This window comes from Cavia porcellus, unplaced genomic scaffold (genome assembly GCF_034190915.1).
Source record: "Cavia porcellus strain 051 isolate PalLab524CR breed Dunkin Hartley unplaced genomic scaffold, mCavPor4.1 scaffold_12, whole genome shotgun sequence".
Taxonomy (NCBI): Eukaryota; Metazoa; Chordata; class Mammalia; order Rodentia; family Caviidae; genus Cavia; species Cavia porcellus.
In genome coordinates, this window is record NW_026947495.1 from 22,766,995 (window position 1) to 22,792,353 (window position 25,359).

At 39.6% G+C, this 25,359-nt stretch overlaps 1 protein-coding gene and 1 long non-coding RNA gene across 6 annotated transcripts in view; one reads left to right on the forward strand and one right to left on the reverse strand.

Moving 5' to 3' along the window:
* The window catches only part of Actr3 (actin related protein 3), a 57,608-nt gene extending 56,594 nt beyond the window's left edge, over positions 1-1,014 (reverse strand). The window contains exon 1 of one of the 2 annotated variants that reach the window (XM_063258969.1): positions 781-1,014. Coding sequence is in view for 1 of the 2 variants with exons in the window: in XM_063258968.1 (XP_063115038.1) it covers positions 781-824 (44 nt within the window). In the remaining variant the exon portion in view is untranslated. The remainder of the gene's footprint in view (positions 1-780) is intronic. The other variant, XM_063258968.1, reaches the window with a different exon arrangement.
* LOC106025460 (uncharacterized) lies at positions 108-25,359 on the forward strand. Of its 4 annotated transcripts, none has more exons than XR_010050769.1 (5): positions 108-258; positions 9,977-10,079; positions 16,228-16,323; positions 21,292-21,355; positions 24,321-25,359. It is a non-coding gene; the product is annotated as an uncharacterized LOC106025460 (long non-coding RNA). The 4 variants fall into 4 exon arrangements; XR_010050771.1 differs by having other exon boundaries at positions 10,001-10,079; XR_002788842.2 differs by lacking the exons at positions 108-258; positions 9,977-10,079 and adding an exon at positions 12,823-14,773.

Sequence of the window (25,359 nt, forward strand, 5' to 3'; positions counted from 1 at the left end):
TAATTTTGAAACTTCTAATAAGATGTGTTCACGGTGGAAACGAGAAACTACCTTATAAGGATATGAGAGACGGGAAAGCAGGAAGCGGCTTTGACAAAACTAAGGAAGTTGCAGCGCGCTTGCTCACTGGGGGACTTTTTTGAGGCAAGAGAAGTAACACATGACATCCTTCTTTCTCGAATTAAAATGAGACTGGGTTCAGCGGTACAAACGCACAGGGAGACGGCAATGACTGGGAGTGGAGTCGTACTGGAGGAGGTGCGTGGTCTAGGAAAGCCCCGCGCCAGCTTCCCGTTTTCGGGGTCGGCTCTTCCCTCTCCCCACCCACCCCCAGGCAGTGTTGTCACCGCGATCTTGCAAAACCTACACGGCGCGCTTCTCTTTTCTCGCTCCCCAGCCAGGCCAGTCTCCGCGCACGCTAGGTCCCCGGCTGCCCAAGTCGCCGGCAGGGAGGGGCCGGGAGGAAAGCAAAACCAGGTGGGCCGGGCTCGGAGGCCGCCGGGGACCCGCAGGCGCCGTCTCCCCGCCAGGGCTGCAAGGGCTGCAAGGGCCGGGAGGGTCGCGCCCGGCAGCCGCGCCCGGCAGCCGCGCCCGCCGGTTCTCACGGGCGCCGCAGCGCTGGCCCCAGCTGGACGGCGCCGGGGGACGAAGGAGGCGCTGGCTCCCGGCCCCACCCTCGCAAGCCGGGCGGCCGCACCATTCATCTCCCGGCCTCCTCCCTCCCGCGCCATTTTCCTTCCTCCGCCTCAGTTTCCCCAGCCCAGCCCGTCAGCCCCTTACCCCGTGCCACAGTCCACCACACAGGCCGGCAGCCGTCCCGCCATCTTCCTCCTCGCCTGCTGCTGCCGCTGCCGCCGCCGTCTGCTCCGTGCTGCTTGGGGCCAAGAATTGGCGGCAGGACTGGGGAGCTATCTGACCATCCACAGCTGGGCTGTCCTCTCTGTCCCGGAGGGAGCTGGGGAGCCGAAGCAGTAGCCAGAGAGCAGCAGGCTAGGTCAGCGGCTACCACTTCCGCAACCCAGGAAGGCAGGCAGTCCCCGCCCTGCCCCGCCGCGGCCTCCTCCCCCTCTCTCTTCCCTCCTCCTCACTCCCGCCCCCACCCTACAACTTCTTCCCCTCTCGCCGCCTTTCCCCGGGAAGCCAAGATGGCCGCCAGCGCCTACGCCCGGCCCGGCCAGGCCCAGGCCGCTAGCGCTCCCCTTCCGGCTCCGAGGGGGAGGGGCAGAGAAGGGAGCATGCGCAGAGAGGCGCGGCTCGCGTCTGACGTTGGACGAGTCCATTTCGGGTTTTCCAGCTAGGAAGCTGCGGAGGAGTAAGCCACTGCTTCCAGTTGTGTTTAAGAGGCCAGAAGGGGCTTCTGCGTTCTGCTCTTAGATTCCAATCCTTGTGTGCCAGAGAGAGGAAGGGTCGAATTCTGAGGAAACCGTGTCGTTGGAAACGCTGCCAGGCCGCGTGCGGCCGCCCATGTGGCCAGAGTGGCTCCTCTCCTCTCGGGTGGGGAGGAGCCGCAAGGCAGCGATGAACAAAGGCTGTGGAGGAGCTGCCCAGGGCCTCCCGGAGGAGCCTCTGCGGGACCTGCCGGAGCAGGCCTTGATTTAGGTTTCTGGATGGTGACAGGTTTCTCTGGAGTAGAACGATCGGGATAGTTCCTGGCAAATATGAAACTTAAAAGTTACATCCTGGAAAGCTTAAAGCAATGGATCAGAATCACCTGGAAGCTCTGTTAAAACACGTTGCTGAAGCACATCTTCAGAGTTTTTGTTCCATCAGGCTGTAGTGGGGCCTGAGAATTTGCGTTTTAGCAAGCTCCTAATTTCCTAATTTGGAAACTTGCAGGTTCATATGTTGCCTCTCCTCCACCAGACTTCTCTTCTGGTAATCTTTCCTCGGCTTGTTGATATGAGACTAATAAATATATATTTTATTAGAATGTTGTATTCAGTACAGAGGATCACATAATATGTTAAGCGGATCTGGGAGGGCTGAAATACGGATTTTTTCATTCATTCATTTGCCAGAGAGCTATTGCTCACTTGACTGTATGGACTAGGACTATTCAGGGAGGTGTGAAATAGGTGAGGACTCTGCTCTCACAGTTTATAGATTAATAGAGAAACAGACTATTTGTGTTAAGAACAATAGAAAAAAGAATGTAGAAGACTATTAGAAATGGGGGTAAGAAGTAGGCGACTTCTTAGGAGGTGGTGGATAAGGGAAACTTCTCTGACCAAGGGCGTTTCAAAACTAAGGCCTAAAAATGATAGGGGATAGAAGAATTGAGGAAGAGTGCGCTTAGGAGAAAACTGCTGGCATCAAAGATCTGAAGCAAGCATGACTTCTACAAACTGGAAGAAGTTTCAGGTGGTTAAAGGTAGGAGAGCCTGGGGAGATGCAATGCGTGGCCAAGAGGTAAGAAAGAATTAAACAGTGCAGGATTTTGTAAACTGCTGTAAAAGCAATTTGGGGTGCCATCCAAAGAAAAATGCCATTGCTTCTTTGTTTGAGAACGGATCCAGCAGAATCTCAGAGCATCATACCTTTTGTGCAGGAGTTTGGCAGTAGAATGACATGCAGACCAGCATGCCATTTAAGATCAGTTATAGACTGAAGAGACTCACTGAAGAGTTGTTGTCATCATGTGTCCAGCATCTCCATAGCTCATCACACTATGGACTCTTAAGGGAAAGTTTTTCTCAGAAATTGTCTTTAAAAGGCAAACAAGTAGTTCTTTGAGAAAAATCACTGTTGGGTTTTCCTTTACATTTTGGAAGATGCTAGGTTATTTGCTGGAGTTAGGATCTTAAATCACCCAGGGTGGAAAGCCAATAACCCTCAAAATGGCTACGCACACACTGGTCTTGGGTAGCTGTCAGAAGCAGTTAGTTTTAGAATTAGGAAGTTGAGTGGCTCCAGGTCCAGAGTGGTAGTGTGATGAAGTGGGCGTGAGGAAGGTATGGCAATGCCGAAAAATCACCTTATAGAAGGCAGTAGGCAACTTGCTGTGTAGGAAAGCAGGCCTGATGTTGTCAGAGCCTTTTGTTTTTTGTTTTGTTGGGTTTTTTTTTCCTTTCCCTGCAAAAATCTGAAATCTGTATTTTTATCTTTGGTAACTGAATGATTTGATTGTGTCTCTTGGAGTTCTTGGAAATGTAATCCCTAATACAGCAGTGTTGAAAAATAGGATCTTTAAAGATGTGATTAGGCCATGAGGGCTCAGCTGTCATTAACGGATTAACACTATTATCATGGCAGTGGATTCCTTGTAAGAGGATATTTGATTCACTTCCCTTTCTAACACCAGTGGAGTACCTTCCACCATGTTATGGTGCAGTAAGAATGTCAGTCCCTGAACTTTAGACTTCCCAGCCTTCAATATTGAGATAAATAACCCTGTTCTTTATGAATTATTCAGTCTCTGGTATCCTGTTATGGCTGCACAAAACTAATCAAATAATTCTTTTCTATAGGCCTTATCAGGCCTATAGGCTACTATTTTAGATGTTTAGCTGTCTGCTGCCTTCAAATAGGAAGCTATGTACTATCCCATTCCAAAAGCATGAGAAAACCTTCTGTTAGTCTCTTTCACATAGACAAGTTGGTCCTGTGTTTGTGAATGTGGTAACTTCGTGGAAGTTTCCCGTGCTTGTTGGAAATGCTGTTTGTACTTGTTCCTCAGAATCTGTCTACCCGAACACTTTGCTTGCTTAAGATCCCCTCTACTTCCTGTTTGCTACATACCAAAATGGTCAGCTTCTGTGTTACTGTGGTGTCACAACCTTCCTAAGCGGCACAGAGCTTTCAGATACACATCCAGCCAAAGTATTTCTAACCACCCTGTTTGCATATGCACCCTTCCTGCTCTCTTTTCTCCAAACACAGTAGCAGAGAATGTCAGAGTTAAAAGGTTACTTAAGAGGTTATCTTGCTAGGAAAAGTAGGGGGGGAAAAAAAACCCCAGTGGTGAATAGATGGGGTTTATCTGACTGCTCTGCATTCATTTTCCCCTAATACCACCCGAATATTCTTTACCTCCAGTTATCTGAGTGTTGGGTTCTTGTCAGTCTCCAAGTCTGATTCCCAGCCTTGCAAGCATCTATGAGTCTTGTAGCATCCTTCTAATAGATCTCCTTGGGCTTCAGTTATCCATAGCAAATCCCATGACTTGAGTCAAATTGAAAAACTAAATAATACAGAAGCCCAGAGACTTTTAAAATGTTCCCAATATCCTAAACTGAGAAAGAGAGTCCAGACCAAACCCCAATTCTGACACCTTTTCTGGATGTTGTATACCACAACATTGTTTTGATAAATATACTGGTTACCATAAGATTTTGTGGGTTATTCCTGTGCTTTAGTTAACTTAGCAAATGTCTTTGGTTCTCAGTGTCCACTATTTTAAAATGAGAAATATTATTTTTAATAAATCAAGTTAGGTCCCTACTATAGAGATGACTATTTGCAAATTAACCGATTAATCAAATCTCCATTGAGCATTGATTAAGTAACTGGTGTAGGTGTTTATGCAGGGGGCTGAACCTTAATGGTGCAGGCCATTAACCCCAACACTGGGAGGCTAAGGCAGCAGGATCACAAGTTCAAACCCACAGGCTAGACATCTTAGCAACTTGATGAAACCCAGTCTCAAAAGTAAAAACAAAAAAAGAGGGGAAGGGTTGTTTGAACCCTAGTGGTCAGAGAAAAGAGCTCAGAATCTTGACTTCTGCCTTCCCAAGTTTTGTGATCTTAGGCAGTGTAGTGTATAGAAATTGTGCAGATTTGGGGATCAGGGAGCTTGACTATGAACTCCTATAAAATTAATAGGAACACTTGCTGTATTGTAAAGCTTAATTTTTTAAAGTATACTGTAAATTACAGAATGATCTTATTATGGACAAGTCAGGATGAATATACTTTAATTATTTTTTACTCATTACTTAAACATAATAGATTTGAACATCCAAAAACTTGACTTCCTCTTTATAGATGATGTCTTGAGGCTGTGTGTGGGCTTACTCTTTTAATGCTTCGATTGTGTAAGATATTGTTAGATGCTCTCCTCCAGACCTGCCTTTCTTGAATTCCTTTAAATGTTTTCACTGGTGGCAAATCTTGGCAGTAGATATGATTTTTGGAATTGGCCAAATTCATTTCTTCAGAACCAAGCAGGGTAAATGAAAGACTGATCAACTGGAGCCATTTTTTAAAAATAAAAAATGTGTGATTATAATATAAAACTGACTTCTGTGTATCATAGAAGGTGACCATATCTTAAAGTGAAGTTCAGTGGTCACATCCTTGTGTGCTACAGAGCGAATGTTTGTTCCACCCAAAAATTCATATGTTGGAATCCTAATTTCCAAAGTGATAGGATTAGGGAAAGGGAAGACTCTAGTTCTGCCTTCATGAATGGAATTACAGCCATCATAAAAGAGACCTTAGAGGACTCCCTTGCCCTTTGGAGAAGACGGCCAGGTATGAAACAGGAAGCAGGCCCTCACCAAGCAGAATCTACATGCAACTTGAAATTAGGCTTTCCAGCCACCAGAACTTTCAGAAATATAATTCTGTTGTTGTTGAGTCCATGTTGCTTTGTTAAAATAATGTGAATAGACTAAGACAAAGGATAAAGAGTATTCATTATGTTTAATTTCAGCTGAATATATGTTATAGAGGGATATATCTGTATAGAGATCAACATGAATTGAGGTTCTGTGGATAAATCCCTATGCCTTTCATTGCCTACAAGAATGGGTAAGTTTTTAAAATTTGGCTCAATTTGAAAAGTCATAATGGTTCAGTTTGGAGGATAATATCAGACCCCCTCCATACACACACACATACACACATATGTCTCATGTTACATATGAAAGCAAAATCTATTTTGTTTTGTTTTGTTGGTTCCAGGGATCAAACTCACAACCTCACACTTACCAGGCAAGTGCTTGAGCCATTGATTTAAATCCCAGGCCCCAGCAAAATCTAAATAAAATACAAATCTTTAACATACAGTAAAATCCATACCTGTGGCATTCAACACCTTATGTGTTTTGGTGCCAGCCTCCCACTCCATCTTGTCTCTTCCCTTGATATATTAGCTACACATCACCTGCTTACTGCTGTTCACAAATACCAGGCCAGTCCTACCTGCATATTCTTTCTGAACCTCATCTATACTTAGTTATTCTTGAATCTATTATCTCCTCAGAGAACCATTTCTTAATCACCCAAGTGGCCTGCCTCATCCTCACCCTGTTATAATTTAATTCTCAAGAACTAGAAATCTCTTCCATATACCTATATTAACCTAGAAGGATATGGAGCCACCAAAGGTGAAATGTATACCTCCTCCCAGTACCTGGATTTTATTCAACTGCCAATGTGCCCAGCTGAAAGTTACATTTCTCAAATTTCCTGTACAACTGAGTGTGGCTATGTGATTAAATTATTGTCAATAAGATTTGAGTAGAAGTAGTTGGAAAGAAATTGTTATGGAAAATATCTATAAAGAAGCCTGACTCACCTAGGAGAAGAGCCATGGTGCTTTTAACCCTTCCCTTTCTTTCTGTTTGAAACAATAGATAAGTTACCTAGAAATCTTAAAATATTATGGATGACTAACTGATTTTGAAGCTAAAAGGTATGTCCTGAGGAAGGTAAATAGAAGGAGCCCAGGTCCCTTCTCATGATCCTGGAGTACCAGGATTCAGACTTTGGTTATATCAGACAAAAATAATCTTAGAGCTTAGCCACTGTTACCTGCCATGTTTGGTAATGTGCAACTGAATCTACTTATAAACAGTAATACCACGTGTTATGGATTAAGAACTGGTGGTCAACTTAATGCCAGCTGGATTACATCAACATGGTACTGAGCATAGATGCTCCACCTGAGGAAAGTTGCCAAGATCAATAGAGAGGTGGAGAAGAAGAAGGAAGTTGTTGATGTGTTCGTTATTGGATTGAGGCATTATGGGTTCTCCTACGAGTTGCTGTTTGAGCCACTGGTTCACCTGGAGAAGCTTTGGTCCTTACATCAGCATTGCTTCCTGGCTCTGGAGGGGAAGATGTGTGCCACTTGGTCTCCAGGATGAACTCGTCATGCTGGCTTCCTGGCATGTACCTGACTGTGCTTGTTGTCAGAAGAGCTCAGGGCCTCCGTGTCACTGAGGATGGCTGTGGTGCTTTTCAGAATAGCCCTGGTCTTTGTTGTGAGTGTGACTTCTTGGCTCCTGTGTAGAACCCTCATTCCACCAGCACCGCTTTTTCACCCCACTGGCATGGACTTTCTGGCTTCCACCACTGACCTTTGGGCCTTCGCGGCACAAATCCATAAAAGAGACTTGCATGAGTCCTTCCTGTGGGCTCTGGACCTCCAGTTGGACTCGTAGGAGGCATTGTCATGAGCTCTGGGTTTTCATCTGGACTCATGTGAGACATTGCTGTGGTATTTAGGCCTTGATTAAATATTCTATGTTTTTGGTGTTGTGGATAGATTTCCTACCTTTTCCTGTGTTAACTTCCGGTGACCATTATAAATAATATTATAAACTCCATATCCTGATTCTATTTGTTCTCCACACAACCCCTAACTACACCATCATGGCACAATGTTACATCTAAAAAAAGATAAGTAATATTAGCTGGATATAAATGCAAATATTTCTAGTTAATGGGTCAATCATATTCAAAAGTAGATCAACAAAAGTATGAGTAGGGAATGGAGGAGACATGTTGAATTGCCAATGTCCATCATCCTCAAAACACAATTCCAAACACTGTAATCCTAAATGTTGAAGTCCCAAGGGACCAAAATACCTAACGTCTAAAATGCTAAAATTTCAATCCCCCAACTACAAACTAATAAGATTAATAAAATTCCAAGTGGTTAAATCCTGAAAGCCAGAATTCTGAAAATTCCCAGCAAGTGGGGGAGTGTGGTAATAAAAGTAGGGTAAGCCAGATACAGATGTGATAATACATACCTGAAATCTCAGAACTCTGGGAAAGTAAGGCAAGAGGATCACAAATTCAAGTCCAGCCTGAGCAAGTTAGTGACTTTGAAAGACCCTGTCTTAAAAACCAAAAGCTAAAATAGGGAACTGGGGGTATAGGTCAATGTGAAAAAGGCTCTGGGTTTAATTTCCAGAACAGCGAGAAAAAATAAGGTAGAAAGGCAAATTGTAGGAAAGGAAATAGTACATTTTCAGTTGCATATAGGAATATTGATTGCATTAAGCAGAAGGAAAAAGGGATTATCTGGAAAAATGATAAAGCACTACTTTACTGTATCTGTTGAAGAAGTTTCCGGACTAGATTAGTTTGTGAGTCTAAGTGGACCTAGTTGGAAAGCTCTGTTCTCTGGCCCATGAATGGGCTTTGTCCAATCAGCCAGACTGAAGAGAACAAACACAGAAGGTGAGCTGCTCTTTCTCTGAGAACTGGGATGGTTTCCTGGGCTGCTTTGCAGATCAGAACTCCAGGCTGTGAACTCTGAGACTTATAGTAATGCTCTCCTAGCCTGCAGGCTTTCAGCCTCCAGCTGATTTCAAATTGCCCCAGGCCTGACCCATTTGAACTTGGCCTAAGCCAAGCTACTAAGACCTGGACCTATGCAGTAATGACCCATCACAATTTTTGGTCAATCTTGTCCAACAACTCAAATTGTCATGATATGGCAAATGACCACAGTTATAAAGCTGTGTGCACAGATCTGCCAATCATAGTGACATACATTGATACAATTTGGTCTTTGACCCATTTTTTTAAGATTATCGTTCACCTGTTTATAACCATTATACCTGCGTATTGTCAGTATACCTACAAAAAATGTATGTTTACGTTACATAGTTTATTGTATAATGTGTTCTGTGGATTGTTCTGTCATGTTTTTATTTAAACATGAAATAAACACTGCCTAAAATATAAATTCATGTCTTTTAAATATTTCTTCGTTTTCTGAAGTTTTTTCCCCCCTAGATTTTGATCTTTCAAGGATTTAGATTTTAAGGATTGTGACCTTTCAAGATTTTAACATTTATTCATTATAGCACCAGGTTCATGTCTTTCAGGATTATGCCCTTAACCTCATTGAACTGGAAAACCCATGTAGCATTATTACTTGATAGACATGTAGGTTAAATTCTTCCATCTTTTGTGTGTCAAATTCCCCAGTGTTCTGTGAACAAAACATTTTCCCAGATATATTTAAACTGTAGACAACTAGTTTGTGACATTGATTTTCAGTGTGATCAAATTTTGGAAAGAGAAACTAAAAGGGGCAGGGGATAAGGGGAGGAGAAAGGAAAAAAGATATGCTTTATACGTGTGTGTGTGTGTGTTTATATGTATCATACACCTAGAGATGACCGTACACATGGAAGATTGCATGCCAAGGAGTAGAAAAAGTGAAAAGTACAGAGGGAAAAATTAATAACTTTTTATTGTAAATATTTTCTGATTAAATTAAATTATGTCAATTTTATAATTTAAAAATTTATGTGGTAGTAGGAAAAATTGGTGAGAAATTCCATAGATCAAAAATCCTCTGCAAATGTCAGAGTATAAACACAGGATGCCTTGGGTAAAATTCAATTTGAGGAGCTTTGAGTTGTTTTAGAAGTAGGCCATCAATACAAGTATTTATATCTAAAACTAACAAACACAAATTGGCAAGCAAAAAACAAAAAATTAAGTTGCAGTAACTTGCTTTATAAGTAGATAAACTGAAAGACATACATAGACATGGTGACCTTGTTGGTCTGGAGAAAAAAATGTTCCAGGAAATGGAACCTTGGATTTTTTTTTAAATAAAAGATAAAAAGAAGTGTACACTTAGTTCTTTGAGATTACAGTGTGGCCCCAATGTGTGCATTTCACTCAATGTGACACACCCTGTTGTTCTTATTAAACTAGTCCTAGTTTTAGAGCAGCTCGGACTGTTAAGTATCATTGCTTTTTTCCCCTACTTTTTTCTCAGATGTTGCCATTCTCTCCAAAACAGACATTTGCAAAATGTTCAGCCTTCTTCAACTCAATCTAAAACTACAATTGGTTCCCATCTGATGAAAAGAAACTGGTTTGTGAGTACTTTTTTTTTTTTTTGTCTTTTTCATTTTTATCGGTACGGGGGATGGAACTCACAACCGCCTGCTTTGCAAGGCAGGTGCTTATGCCGCTGAGCTAAATCCCCAGCCCCTTGAATACATTTTTTTTCCTGACAATCTCTTTTCATCTTTTGGTAAATTTGACAACTGGGGCTGTTCTAACATTTCCGAAATAGTCTTCCAATTACAGCAGGAGCTAATGATAATATGATAAAATTATTTGGCTGTTTTGAGTCGATCCAAACTGAAGTCTGTCAAATTGTCTCTTTTCTTCTCCCATCCCACCCCTAATGTACATCCTGTACTAGAACAACATATGTGTCTAGGGAATATTATCTTTAAATAGTCAATTGGTCTGGCACTCTATCAGATATTTTAGAATAGTTCAAGAATAATAATTTTTCAAGAAGGACATTATAACTCTTTAGTAAACAAGGAAACAATTACAGAAAAATGATTTAAGATCACACAATAAACTAGTGAAGTACTTATACTTAAATATACCTCTAGTGCTTTATAGAAGATAAAAGTTACTTTACAATCTATATGCTACTTCTAGAAAATAATAAATTCAGTAATGCTGCAAAATCTGGCATAATCACCTAGTAGTCAAGATAATTTTGATAGTAAATGAAGAAACCAAATTTAAGCAAGGTAGAGAATAAAAAGGATTGTTTTTCCTCTGAGCTATGTATAAAGTTCATGGAATACATTGGATCTACGCACAGCAATAGCAGAATATAAAGGCTCAACAATATCAAATTCTCTGTTTTTCTTTCTCTGTCTCTGTTTGTGTCTGTTTCTCTCTCTTTCTCTCTATCTCTCCCTGTCTCTCTATCTCTCTGTCTCTGTCTCTGTCTCTGTATGTCTCTCTCCCCTTTGCTTGCCAGTGTTGGCTTCATGTCTAGCAGCTTTGAACAGGCAGTGGTAGCAATAATGACCTGAGTTTTATCAGTCTATAAACGTAGGATGTGAATACACTGTTCTCAGTATTCTTACCCAAAATCCAGCTGTCTTGGATCAGATAGATAACTGGATAAGGCTGGTATATGCCCATCCCTACCACCAGCCTCACAAAAGAGAACCACATGGAAAGAAGGAAAGGTGGGATCTCAGAATGAAAAATGTGTTATACCCAAAAAGGAATAATGAATGTAAGACAAGGAAAAATAAAGTTACATGATTTAAAATACCACTTGCATTTACATAGTGTGGTAAACTAATACGATTTGATTAGAGATTGAGAGCTTGTAGTATTTTCATTAGAAAAAAATAACAAATTACCAACACTAAGGAAGATGATACTGCGAAAGAAGACAGAGCCAAAAAAAAAAAAAAAATGCACTAAGAAATGGTTGACTTTGGAGGAAAATGATATACTATGTATATGTTTTTATATTTTTGGCCCATAAGGAGCACACAAAAAAAATGAAAACTCTGAACATCTGCCAACATTTAATTAATCTAAATGTCTAATGAGTTCATGAATCCTACACTAGGAAAAGTAATAATTACATTTTTTGCAGCAGCATTTGTGTGTTTTGGTTTCATATTATCTCAAACACTGATGAGCTTGTGCTAGCTAGGCTTAATAGGGTTTTATTAAACGAGATATAATTATTCAGTTCATAGAGAAAAATGGCCTTATACACAGCCAATTTTTCATACTTTAACTGACACTGATTACTCATTTATCCATTTACTCATTCATTTATTTATGTTATGTGCCAATTAGGGATCAGGAACAAGGGTGGGTACTAAGATTAAAGAGATGACTAATTTGAAACCCCACCCCTGTAAGAAGTCAAAGTGCAGTAAGGAAAGCAGACCAATGAAAACAGTGAGAAGGAAATGAGGCTTTTTAGAACCCGGGGACAGTGCTTAGCTGAGCGATGAAGAAAGGCTTCAAGAAGCCTTAGGAAATGCTTTCTAACATGGAAAGAGGGGTATGTAAGAGAGAAGAATCACATGAAAGACTGCTAAATTTAAACTTCACTTGATAGTTCTAAAACTGTAGTCCCCTAATTAGAACTACTAAGCTGCCAGTAGAGTTACCTGGAGAACTTGTTAAAAATGCACATTGAGTATTTTTGAAAATTGGCTTAAAGAGGAATCTGTGTTTAAGGAAATTTCTCTATTGGAGCAAATCCAAGTTTGAGAATCACTGTAAGGAAGTGAAGAGAACCCATCATAGGATACTGGGACAGAGTTTAACATGTTTTGGAAAGAGAGCCCCTTTGCCAGTGTGAAGTTGCAATAGCGCAGGTCAGAAACAGAGATGAAGAGAGCAAGAGGAGCCCATTGTGATAAAGCATCAGAAATGTCAAGCACCTGCGCAGTAGAGAGGCCTGGGAGCGGAGAGGTAAGCATTCAGAAAGGTTTCCCAGAAATAGTTTACAGGACTGGATCATCACTTTGATGTGGGAAGTAAAGCAGGGTGGAATCTATTTGTGAAGTCTGCCCTTTAAGACCTGCGAGTGCGCGGTAAGCAGGAAATACTGCTGGGTGTGCAACAGCGCTGTTAGCTCCAGGTGAGAATTCCAGCCGCAGTTTACCACAGGCAAGAAGCAGAGGCTTGGGACCGGCCTAAGCAAGATGGAGAAACTCAGACCTGGGAATCCAAAAATGCACTGGCCACACCTTGCCTGGGGCGCTTCCTGTGCTACTTGTGGCCTCCTGCCAGTAATTATCTTTCAGAGCCCTGTAGGTAGGTTTTTTTTTCTTCTGGTTTTTCAATGCCTTGAAGCCAGAAACTAGTTCATCTGCATGTTTTTCCTAGGTGTATTTGATGCTTGCTAACAATTTCTAGGTAAGTGAATTATATTAATTACCTAGATAATTACAGTTACAATGGCCTCTATCTCTGAATAGACCTACGGTCTGAATTTTGTGGTAGTTATAAATTTGCATTTCTGTAATCTACACAATTCCATTATTATTTTCTAAAACACATTTTGTGAATTAAAGAGTAAGCAAAATGCATTCCTTTCTTCCAAACTATTACAGGTTGCCTAATGCAATCACTAATGCAGGATTAGTGATATAGGCATCTCCTACACATTTTAATTTAGATTTCATCAAAAAAGTGCTTGTTTATTACAGAAATTATTTTTAAACTTCCAATTGAGTTAATTTTAATTTCGACTCAGTTATTCAAGTAAGCTTATATGGATCCAGAGACATTATTTTAAAATAGCGTACTATAATCACTTCTAAATTATTTTTTATTCTTTTGACAAAGAGTATTGATAAGTCAGCAAGTCAATATCAGTTATTTCAAAATACAATTTCCAAGAAGGCGTGGAAGTTACCTTTGGATCATCAAAATCTTTGGTAAAAAATAAGGGGAAAAAAACCCTTTTTTGATCTCTATTAGATCTGTGTATCTACATTTTGAGGAAGTTATCTGGAATGAGTTTCTACGTGTGGGTGCTGACTTACACCTAAGCCTAGTAACTTTGTTACTTCTGTATGTACTTGTTCTATCTTCTCAATGTGGCCTAATTAGCCTGAAAATCTGTACCTTGTTTCCTCTAACCTCCAGGAGATTGTTTATGATTCCCTACCTGTCATATGATGTCTGTATGTTAGTCTTATATATTGACCCTAGGGCTATTTTTGTTCACAGGACTTGCCCAACACCTAGTTTTGGCTTCTCTGATTTGGTTTGACCCAAGCCCCACATAGCATCCTATGCTAGCTTGACGAGCTGGTCATTTGGCTGTTTTCCCCCAGATCCATTCAAGTTTTGCCCTTCCCATTCTGGTCTGTACAGTACTGATGATTCCTGGCAACTCTATTTCCTAGGCTCATTTATCTATACCCAAAGGGAATTAGGAAAGATTAAAAAATTGAAGTAAAAGCATTCGAAGAATAAGAGAAGAGCTGGGTATGGTGGCCACCCCTGTAATCCTAGCACTCCAGTCGCTGAGGTAAGAAGATCGCTGTCTGGGGAGATCAAGGCTAGCCTGGACTATGGTGAGGCCATTTCTCAAAAAATTAAAAAAAAAAAAAATAAGAGAAGAAACCATATTTTCTCAAACTGCACCCTGCTTTGATTCAAGCAACTTTTCCACAATAACTTCTCTGCAATTGAAGCTCTAGAGCTCTGTTAAACCAGCTCTCCACTGTTGTTGCCTTCAGCCTATATATATATATATATATATATATATATATATATGGTAGAAACTTCCTACTACTGAAGTATCCTTCCTTCCTTTTGATTTTTCAGTCCTTCACATACCTTTGTAAATTGTTCTTGATGTTAAATGCTTTCAACTGAACCCCCAAAGAAAGTTCTGATATTTCCTAGAAGTTCATCTCACAGCAATGCATGGCAAGTTATTAGGTAAAGAGCAAAATAATTGTCATAATTACTGAAGACTTTGTAGAGGTTTTCAAGCCTCATATCTCAAAATGTTCATTGCAGGTATAAAATATTTGACAAAAATTTCATTGAAAATAATTCAAAGAGGATAGTGTCATTTATAGCTTCTTTAAAGCCACTTCTGTTTAGTTCTTATTTTCATTCTTTAGCAACCTCATGTCAATAGGGACACCATGGGGAATTGAATAGAATGTATGAAAATGATGCCCACGCAGATTCCAAAATAGTTCCAACTGGATTTTCCTGCACAAAGCAAAGAAAGATGTAATCATCATCAGAGTAGGTAAGAAAATGCATTCAACATTGCTAGGCCTCTAAAGATCCCTGCTGCCCTCCCCCAAGAAACACATGCTCTTTTGTTGCATTAATTTGATCTTTTCATGATAAAAACATGTAATAAATCATGCAATAAGTCACTACATGCAAGAATCCAGGACAGAGTTCAAATAATGAGATGTTTGTCCTATGTGAAAACTGAGGATGTGGTTTCAAGACCATTGGCAGGATTTAGTTTATCATGTCTCAGCAAATCCTGTTCTGATTTTGTTGAAATGGAATAGCCACAAGGATGATTAGCTTTATTCTTTCAATTTTACTCTTTAACCATTGATCATGTGTTAATTTGCTTCAGCTACTGTAATAAGTACAGTAAACTGGATGACTTAAACAGTTCGCAATTGTTTCACAGTTTGGGAGCCTAAAAGCCTGAAATCAAGGTTTAAGTGACATTTGTTCTTTCTGAGGACTGTGAAGGGGAACCTGTTTCGTACTCCTCTCTCCACTTTTGGAGGCTCACTAGCAATCTTTGATGTTCCAAAACTGCTGCTATTTCACCCTCATCTCTACCTTCATCTTCTCCAGGCATTCTGTGTGTGTCTGTGTCTATGTCTGTGTGTCTGTGTGTGTCCATATCTGTTTCCAGATTCCCTCTTTGTGAAACCAGGCCTGGTATAACCCTGTACTGTGTAACACCAGTAGTCCCAGAATCTCAGGAGGCTGAGACAGGAGGATTACTTGAACCCAAGAGTTTAATACCAGCCTGGGCAGCATAACAAGACCCCATCTGTAAACAACAAGCCCATTTTAAAAAGTCCCTTTTTATAAAGATATTAGTCAGATTAGGGTCCACTGTAATGATCTCATTTTAATTTGATTACCTCTGTAAATATCCTATCTCCAAATAACAGTACATTCTGAGGTACTAGAAGTCAGGGTCTCAATGTATCTTTTTTTGAAGGAGAAGATATACTTCAGCCCATAACCATTTATGACCATTTATTATAAATTAATTTGCTACCTGTTTCTGAACTCTTCATCCTCATCACACCATTTTGCACCACTGTTGTTCTTTGGCACAATTTTTGGCAAAGAAAATATCTGGTCAACTCATTCACACTGAAGTATAAAAGCTGTCTTAGCTATTTTTTATTTTATGAGCAGTGATCCCAAAGTTTGTAAAACAATGATAAGAAAGTAATAAACTTTATTATGTTTCCCCTCCTACAAAAAAAACTGCATTTTACAAATCATAAGAAGTTATATTTACTCCTTATTATAAAAAATAAATGGCAGCAAATTTGGGTGTTATAAGTAAAAAACTTAGCAAACAACCTCTGATTTTCATAAAAATTAACATAAACTGTGTTGTCTTCTATTTGCAAAATAAAGTGGAGTTCCAGGTTAATGATACAATGATAATCGCTCATACTTTTCCTTGTCTTTTTTATAATGCTTGAGATTGAACCCAGAACCTTCACCCATGCTGAGCACATGATGTACCATGGAGCTACACCCACGGCCCTCTCCTTTTACTTTATTCGTGTATACATGCAGGTAAAATATTTGATCATATTCATCATTCTTATTACCCTTCTTTACCTTTTCCTGTTTCCTTCCCTGTTTTGTTTTTTGGAAATGGGAGCTCATTAATGGCCTTGAATTTGTGAGCTCAAGTGATCCTCCTGCCTCAGCCTCATGTGTGGCTAGACACCATCATGATGGCACTCTCATAAGTAATCTTCTAGTGAAGATTACTGTAAATTTATTATTTAACACTAACAAAAGACACAAACATTACTGAAGGAAATGCAAACATGGGCCCTATTGAAATATCATCAATATTATTTCCTAAATTCCTCAAAGTCTATGGCATTAGCAAAACATTTAACCTCTCATATCAAGAATAACTTCCTCACAGGGTCAACCCCTCCAAAAATGAACTTACTAAAACACTGCATTGTAGGAAACCAGCCTACCAAGAATGCCTAACCAGAGGAAGCAGATGGAGATTAAGACAAGACAGATAATGTTGAGAGAGGAGAACAGGAGGCTCTTGCCTTTAGTGGACAAAGAGCCTGAGCATTTGTCCCACCTCATTTTTATTGACTTAGACAGGAGCAAGCAATCAGGGTAACAGAAGATTCATCTGCCTCCTATTACCTACAGGATATCCCAGGTAAACCTGGATCTCAGTTATGTTTACTTTTCCCTGGAGCTTGCAACATGCCAGCATGCCTGCATGTGCCAAAGGAACACGGCCTGCTGTTTTTCTCCTTTGTGTTCACAGAGAAGATCAGTTGGCCTTGGTCCTCATTATCTGATCACCTACACTGTTTTCAATTTCTTATCTCAAGAATGTGGGATCTGATAGTATAACTCTTTCTTATTTAAGGAAAATTTTAATCAAGTGGATCTAAACACTAAAAAGCATGATGGGAAAGATGAGTTTATATAATACAATTTAAAATGGAGTTGATTTTCATTCATGGCAGTTAAATTCTGTGAAGTCCCTGTGACCACTGAATTACATCTTGAAGCATTTGCTGCTGAAGAAACAGGATTAGGTTCCTATGGCCTCTGCTGACATTTTTGTCAACCATTCACATACCTGTTTTATGTGGATCTCTGTTTATAGTCATTTTATGTCATATACATTGTTAATTAATTAACACTGAACTTCACACTGACAGCACTATAACTCATACTGAGTGTAGCTTTTCTAACACACATTTTTCCATAAAACACACCACAGCTTGCTGATGCTTAGCCTCCTTAGATGGCCTTTAGAACTATGCTTGGAGGCCATTTTAAACAGCAGATTCACCACCAAATAGAATAAAAATGCAGAACATATGGCACAGTATAAGTATTAAAAAGGACAATTTTGTGTAGTACGAAGGTTTAAATATGAAGGCAGAAGATGGCCTGGTTTGAACTCAGATGGGAATATGTGTGCATCAAAAATTCAAATTTTTGCCATTCTACACATGTCTGCAGATGATTACAAAAGTGCTGCAGCTATTGATTTTGTGATTACAAATAATTTTTTTTGTAGTTTTGAGACAGGGTTTCACTATGCAATTCAGGCTGGCCTTGAACTCACCTTGTAGCTTAGGCAGTCCTCCTGCCTCAGCCTCCTGAGTGCTAGGGTTTATAGGCATATGCCACCATGCCTGACCATACAAATTTTAATGAGTAGAAATATTCACAAGCATGGAACATGAATAATGAGGATTGATGGTACTTCGAACTGACTTCTATTGCCCATAAGCCAAGAAAACAAGGGAAGAGCTTTGTTTACCTGGTAAAATGCATTGTTTACATTTAATGTTCATATTTGTAATATGAGACTTAAAATAATATTAGATAAACATATTCATGTCCAAGCCTACTACTGATTCTATGCATGAACTTATACAAAGGAACTGGATTTCTGAATGTCTCAGCTGGTTATTCGTTGCTATGACTATACCTTGATGATGTGGTTCAGAAGCCTTTGAAACTGGTTTGAAGGAGGAATTTGGAAAGAGTTGGAGGCACAAGTTGAAGGAAGCTCTAGAATGCTATAGGCAGAGCCTGAGGGGTGACTCTGGTCAGGGCTCAGAAGACCAGCATACTGATAGGAAGGTAGACAGTAAAGGAGAGGATTGTGGAGTTTGAGTTCTTAATGAGGATTCTTACTGGAAATTGAACTAGAAGTCATGCATTTACACCACAGCAAAATTTCTTCCTTCACTTTGCCCATGTCCTGAGACTTTAAGGGAGGCTGGGTTTAAGGGTGGTGAAATTTCAGGGCAATCCAACATTAAAGATGTGGCATGAGTATACTAGCTATTTTGAGCCAAATGTACAATAAGAATCAGGAGTGGAATGCAGAACCAAGGCATTTGGAAAACTTAAATGTTGGTCCAGAAAGAATTATATTTGAAGTCTTAGTTACTTTTCTCTCATTGCTGGGATAAAAAGATCTGACACCCAAAATTAAAGAAGGTTTATTTATCTCACAGTTTGTGAAAGTTTCAGCCCATACTAAGTTGGCTCCAAGGCAGGGTGGCATGGCACCCAGGCAACACTTCAAGGCAGCAGCCAGCAAAACAAGCCAGAACAAGATGGGAGAGCAAATTTCTTTTCCTTCCTTATATTGTATTCAGGCCACTCCTCCACCCACCCCCACCCCCACCCACTAGGGCAGATGTAGCACTGGCAAAATCTCTATGCCTTACTCTTGCACAGGCCGAGAATATTTACAAAGTAAGGATCCTAGCTCCATATTAAGTCACTTAGTTCTAAGCTTCTCAAGTTGACACAATATCAACCATAACAAGAGGTATTTAGAAAATTTAAATGTTGGCCCAAAAAGAACTGTGTGAAGTTGAGCCAAAGGAGTCATGATTACTGAGAGAGATTAGTGATATTAAAAAGACACCAAGTACTTTGAACAAGGACAAGAAAAAAAATATTCCTTGAAAGCATCTCAGGAATCAGTAAGTTTATCTGTCACAGATTCAAGGATACAAAAGTATAAACTTTTCATTTGAGAAGTGAGGTTCTGTTTACCTTGCTCAAGAAGAGCAGGGAATTGGTTCTCCCAAATTCGTTTCATCCTGTTCCACCATCCAGGCAAAGGCCACTGCAGCCATGGCCAAAGAGAACCTGTCTACTGCTTGTGCTGGTGGCAGATGTTCATGGTACTCGCATGATTCTGATTTTAATGACATGTGGAACCTAAGCATTGGATTGTGGTAGTCTGTGGCATGCCAGGCAATGTATCCTAAGAGGCAGGTAGGTGAATCTATGGGAATGAAGCCAAAGGTGCAGTGGAGACTCCATATGGAGATGTCAAGAACAAGATACTGCTGTCAGGAAAAACTGTAAGCAGTGAGAGGAATCAACCCATTAGAGAGGCCATGTGGGCTGCAAACTGATTGAGGCCTTAGAGGTGAGACTGTCTTGGCTAAGCATTCTGGAATTCACATCTCATAACTATTTTTCTAGAATGCTATATATGGAACTATGGGATCAAATATTTGCTCTGTTGGGTTTCTATCTTCTTTTGGTCCTGTTTTCTATCCCTCTTAACTTCCCTTTTTGTTAAAGGAATGTTGACCCTATGCCATTGTATGTAGGGATTAAGTAATTTTATTTTTTAATTTCTCAGGGGTTGATAGCTAATAGTTATCCTTGAATTTCAGAGGATACATCAGACTTGTACTTTGCAACAATGATGCAATTGTTGAGAGTTTGGGGAGGACTTTGGTGCTTTTTTAATTGTATTTTTGATATTTACATCATGTTAGGCAGATTTATGGCCTCTTTTTATTTGGAGACTAAGTATGACTTAAGCAAATATGTTTGGGTGTCAAGTTGACAGTGGTTGGAATGTGACAGTTGTGCTATATTTTCATCTGCATTGGCTTGGAAATTGCCTAGGGAATTAGTGTAGCACATTTCTTTGTGTGTCAAGGTAGATCATGTAGTTGTGACTAGCAATGAAATAGATAACTTGTTTTTACGTAAAAATATTTTTATAGATTTCTTTGTAAGTTATGTATTTATGAAGCACTTACTATCAGGACACCAGCTAGTATATTAGTCTTTTTCTTATTCCTATTGAAATAAGGAAATTTCCAATATTCAACCATTTTTACTTCTACAAAATTTATATTTATTATAGTCAACCAAATATTAATATCCCTGTTTTAACAATGAGGAACCAAGGTTCACAAAAGCTGAGATTAGCCACTAGAACACACATCTGAATAAAGAGACTCAACCTAAATCTAAAGGTCCTGATCCCACTGAGTAGTGGATTTAGGTTTCTGGTCATAAAAGTAAATGCATAACTGTTTTTTCCTGTTACCTGATTGCCGAGAGAGGATAGAAACTTTATTGAGATTTTTCTCCCTTACCACTTCTCATCCATTTCTGAAATTAGTGTTTAAGAGATGTATCAGTCCCAGCTTCCTGGATGTTCTGTCTCTGTTTTTGTCTCTGTCTCTGTCTGTCTCTCTCTGTCTCTGTCTCTCTCTGTTTCTCTCTCTCTCTCTCTCTCTCTCTCTCTCTCTCTCTCTCTCTGTGTCTCTCTCTCTCTCTCTCTCTCTCTCTCTCTCTCTCTCTCTCTCTCTCTCTCTGTGTGTGTGTGTGTGTACTCCATGCTGGAAATCAGTGAGAACTTAGTCTAACCCCTGTAATTGCTATTTCCTCAGCCTTGATACCCATGTCCCTAGTACTCTTAACCCAGAAATCTACCTTGCAGACGGTCTTCATGAGGCTGTCAAAGCTATCCTGGATACAGACTCCAGAGCATCATCTATTCTGGGGAAGGAGAAAAGTCTGGCTTTTACATGCTGTGTACATGCCAAGCTTTGAGTCCCTTTAAGGTATTGACTTGGAAATTGCAAAAGCTTAATTTTGTATCTCTTCTTTTCACTGCTTTTCTACTTATGGTTTCAAAGTCTATTATGATGTGCAAGAAAAAAACCAGGAATTATTAAGTCTGCTTTCCTTTGTTTCTTTCTTGAGGCAATAAAGACAAGATAACAAGTCACCTAAATACTGAGAATGAGAGGAGGAATCAGAGTAACAGGTAAGACCAAATGGGAGGAGAGCAAAAAAGTGGGTAATGTTCAAATGACTGTCCTGCCACATCTACCTATCTTCTTTTTCAACACATCTTCTTAGCTATGTGTCAAATTTGAGGGTACCCAAGAAATTGCTCAGGAGCATTGCTTAAAGCACTTTTATGGCTTATGTCCAGATATCACCCAAAGCCCCATGAAGTCATAGATGGAGCTTTTCAGAGGTGGCAGGATCTGGGGTGTGTGACACTGGGACTGATTCACGGTACAATGCTAGGATTAAAGGCATTAGGGTTAAGGGTGTGAGTGCTACCCGCTCTACGTGTGGGTGGTCTGGGTAAGATAGAAGGGGCAGAAAGAGGCTCATCACTGGGGCTTCACTTGCATGCTTTGCTACCTTTTGCCTGCCACAAACTACCTCTCTGGGATGCCCCTTTGCCAGGCCATTCTGCCTTGGAGCCAGTGGTTACAGACTGAAACTGCTACTATGAGTGACATAAACGTTTCTTTCTTTAAATTTGGCTGTCAGGTATTTTGTCACAGCAATGAATACAAGTAACTAAGACAAGCACCAACTGATTTTACTTCAATAACCCTATTCTGGACCAAGGGAAACAGGATAATCTATAGAGTTATGTTAATGTGCACTTGTGAACAAGCCCAAATTAAAGTCAGAACCTAAAATCTTACAAAATAGAAGGAAATGTTTAGACATATAAAACTGGAATTTAGTTTTCTACCAAACATTAAATAGCAGCCTGTCCTGTTGGGATACTAAAGCCCATTGTGACAAAGCCTTTTTGCTTGGCCTGTGATGCAATTCTTTTAGACAGACGTGGTGCTGGGCCATTACTTAACCAAGAGTCTTCTAAGCCAAAGATTCTTTAAAGTAGCATGACAAATGGGCGTTGTGATATATTCCTAAGTCCCAGCTTCTTGGGAAGCTGAGACAAAATGATCACTCGAGCCATGAGTTCAAGACCAGCCTGAATAACATAGAAATACCTTATTAAAAAAAAAAGAAAGAAAAAGAAGAAAGAGAGAAAAAATGGCATGGCAGATCAAAAGAGAGTCAAGCAAACTCGGCTGTCATGCTGCTTTTAAACAGCAGAGAGAAAGCAGTGGGGGAGACAGTGTAATTAGGGGCATTTTAAGCTCTCACGTTGGAGGACCAGCAAAATATTCTATATTTGAAATTATAGTTAGAACTGGAAGTTCTAAGGTGGAAAGGGTAGGAATAAGGGAACAGGGCGAAAAGAAGTAAGGAAGAAGACACAATGTATACTCAGATACTTTAAGATAATCAAATGGACCATTTTAGGAGAAAGAAACAGTAAAATGGCATGTCTCCTGGTAATGCTATGAGAGAGATAAGTGGGACAGAAAGAATGAGAAAATGCAGACAGGGTCTTGTAAGGACAGAAAGAACTGAGATAGAAGCAGACTGAATACTTGTGAGAGAGAAAATCAACTTCTAGGCCAAAAATTTTTACTACCACAATCTCTAGGTGTGCTATTAATGTTTAATTAATATTACATTCTCAAAATACTATAAAAAGTGCAATCCAACCTTCATGGACACAGTTCAGGGAAGGGTTCTGCAATCTCATATTATCCCAGAGAATTTGTTTTCCTGAAGGCTAATTCTGTTATCTACCTGATCCTGCCAAAGTGAGGAAATAAACATGATATGGTTTTCAACAAGAAACAGCTCTCAAAACTATCCCAGTTCTTAAAGAGGAGGCAAAAGTTCTGTTTCAGGTTTTTTTGGTAAAAGCTTTCTTATACAAATAATCCTTCCTATCTGTATACTGCTCTATACTTTTAAAATACTTTCAGATGTATTGCCTCATTTGAATTTTAGTGAATTCCAGCATAAAAGGAATTTCTAGATCATATGTTTTAATGTACATTTTTGTTTTGTTTTGCTTTTTCGATATAGGGTCTCACTATGTAGTCCAGGCTGGCCTTGAACTTGTGGCAATCCTGTATCTGACTCTTGAGTGCTGGCATCACAGGCATGCACCACCACATGCAATGATGTATCTTTTTTTCCTACTATCAAAACCAAATAAAAAGTTGGTTAGTTAACTTGTTTAGTTTAAGTTTTTAAAACTTCAATACTTTCAACCTTTAACTGTTTTCTCTTCACTTTTTCTTCTCCTTTCGTCCTAGCCAGAGTATTTTACAGCTTGTCAGTTCTCTTAACTCTGCCAGAATTACTTAGCAGAGTGACACCCTAAGATTTAGAAACAGTCTGAGTCAGGATAAATATCTGGCCCTCTATGTCATAACCAGCTGCCTTGTCAGCTGCTTAGTACTGAGAGCATCACTGTGGCCTACTGAGTCCAAGTTAGGCTTGATTTCTCTCCTCTCTTCCCTCTCCCTTTTCCCCTCTCCTCTCTCTTCTCCTCTCTCTGTTACTGGGACTCATACCCCCTTTCTCCCATCCAAGTACTAACCAGGCCCAACCCTACTTAGCTTCTGAGATCAGACAAGATCAGTTGCGTTCAGGGTGCTATGGCCATAGACCCTTTTTCTCTTAAATCCCACCCAGAAAGTCTTATAGAATATGCCTTTCTCTGATCTAGGTTCCCCACTTGGCAGTAAAAGGTTTTATACTCAGTCTCAATCTTAGATCTCTTTTTTTTAAATAAAAAAAGAAGGAGATTAAGATAAAAGAGGACATAGCAACATAACAACACAGGTCAGAACAGAACAATTTAAACAACATAGTGCTTCACTACAAGATAACCCGACATAACACTAGTTACCATAGTGTTTCTTTCCTTGAAATATTTGAGTATAACTTCATATACTGTAGCATCAAACATATCCAGACAGTGTAAAAACCATTCAAGAGAATGAAAGTATTACAGGATATTTAGAACCAGCTAACAGAAAATGAACAATGGTTTCTATATTATCTCAATCTTAGATCTCTTAATAGTGTTTACCTTTTTTTTTTAACAGAACATGGGAAGAATTGGTATCTTAGCTTCAACAGAAAACCCGTGAAAATTATTCCCCTGTGGGAGATAATAAAAGAGAGCCCTGTGCATGTGTCATGATAGCCATTAATGCTTTGCATAAGGGAGAGAACAAAGCAGCTAGAACTGCTTGAGAAGAAAGAAGGTACTGATCTCCTTGTGGTTGGTGTAGTCCAGTTTCTACACAGCTGCACTGAGTATACAGCTTGGCCAAATGCTGCATTGCATGCTGGAGAAAAATGAATAACAGACTACAATAAGCCCAGTGGGAAAAGATGAACGAGACAGACACTGTGTTAGTGGTTGATGCTAAAAAAATAACCACACAGATGAAAAGTACTTGCAATCATAAAATGGAGGTGGTCAACTGTAGCTAAGGAGTAAGAGAAGCCTTCTCATGGGAAATACCGGTACTAATCATCATCTTCATATTGATTCTCACCAGCAATTATGTGAAGATGAAAAAATTATAGAGTTTATTGACATTTTCAGTTTGCCCTATGTATATGGCAAAAGTATGTATATACAGATATGCACATGTATATATATATGTGTGTGAAAACTTGTACATGTGTATGCATGTATACATGTATAAATATATACAAACATATATAAGAAATCCCGTGTTTTCTTTTGTGACTCTTGCTCCTGATTCCCTAGCATGAGTTCAAGTGCTTAAATACTTAAAGTTTTTCTTATATATTATATCATAAATGATGATTTCTTTAGCATAAGCTGAAACTTGAATCAGTAAGCATTATACAATTAGGTATTATATAACAACATTTCAGTCAATGTTGAACTGTATGTCAGTGGCATATGGACATACTATTATGATGCTTGCCCAGTGACAAAATTGCCTAATGACAATGTATCACCATGGTTAAGTGACATACATAGTCATATATATGAGTAAACCAGGTTCTGCTTATCTTCATTTCATATATGCGTATATCTATCTATCTATATATATATATGACTTTTTATCTTTTTATTAAATTCAGTACTACCTGCTTTTATAA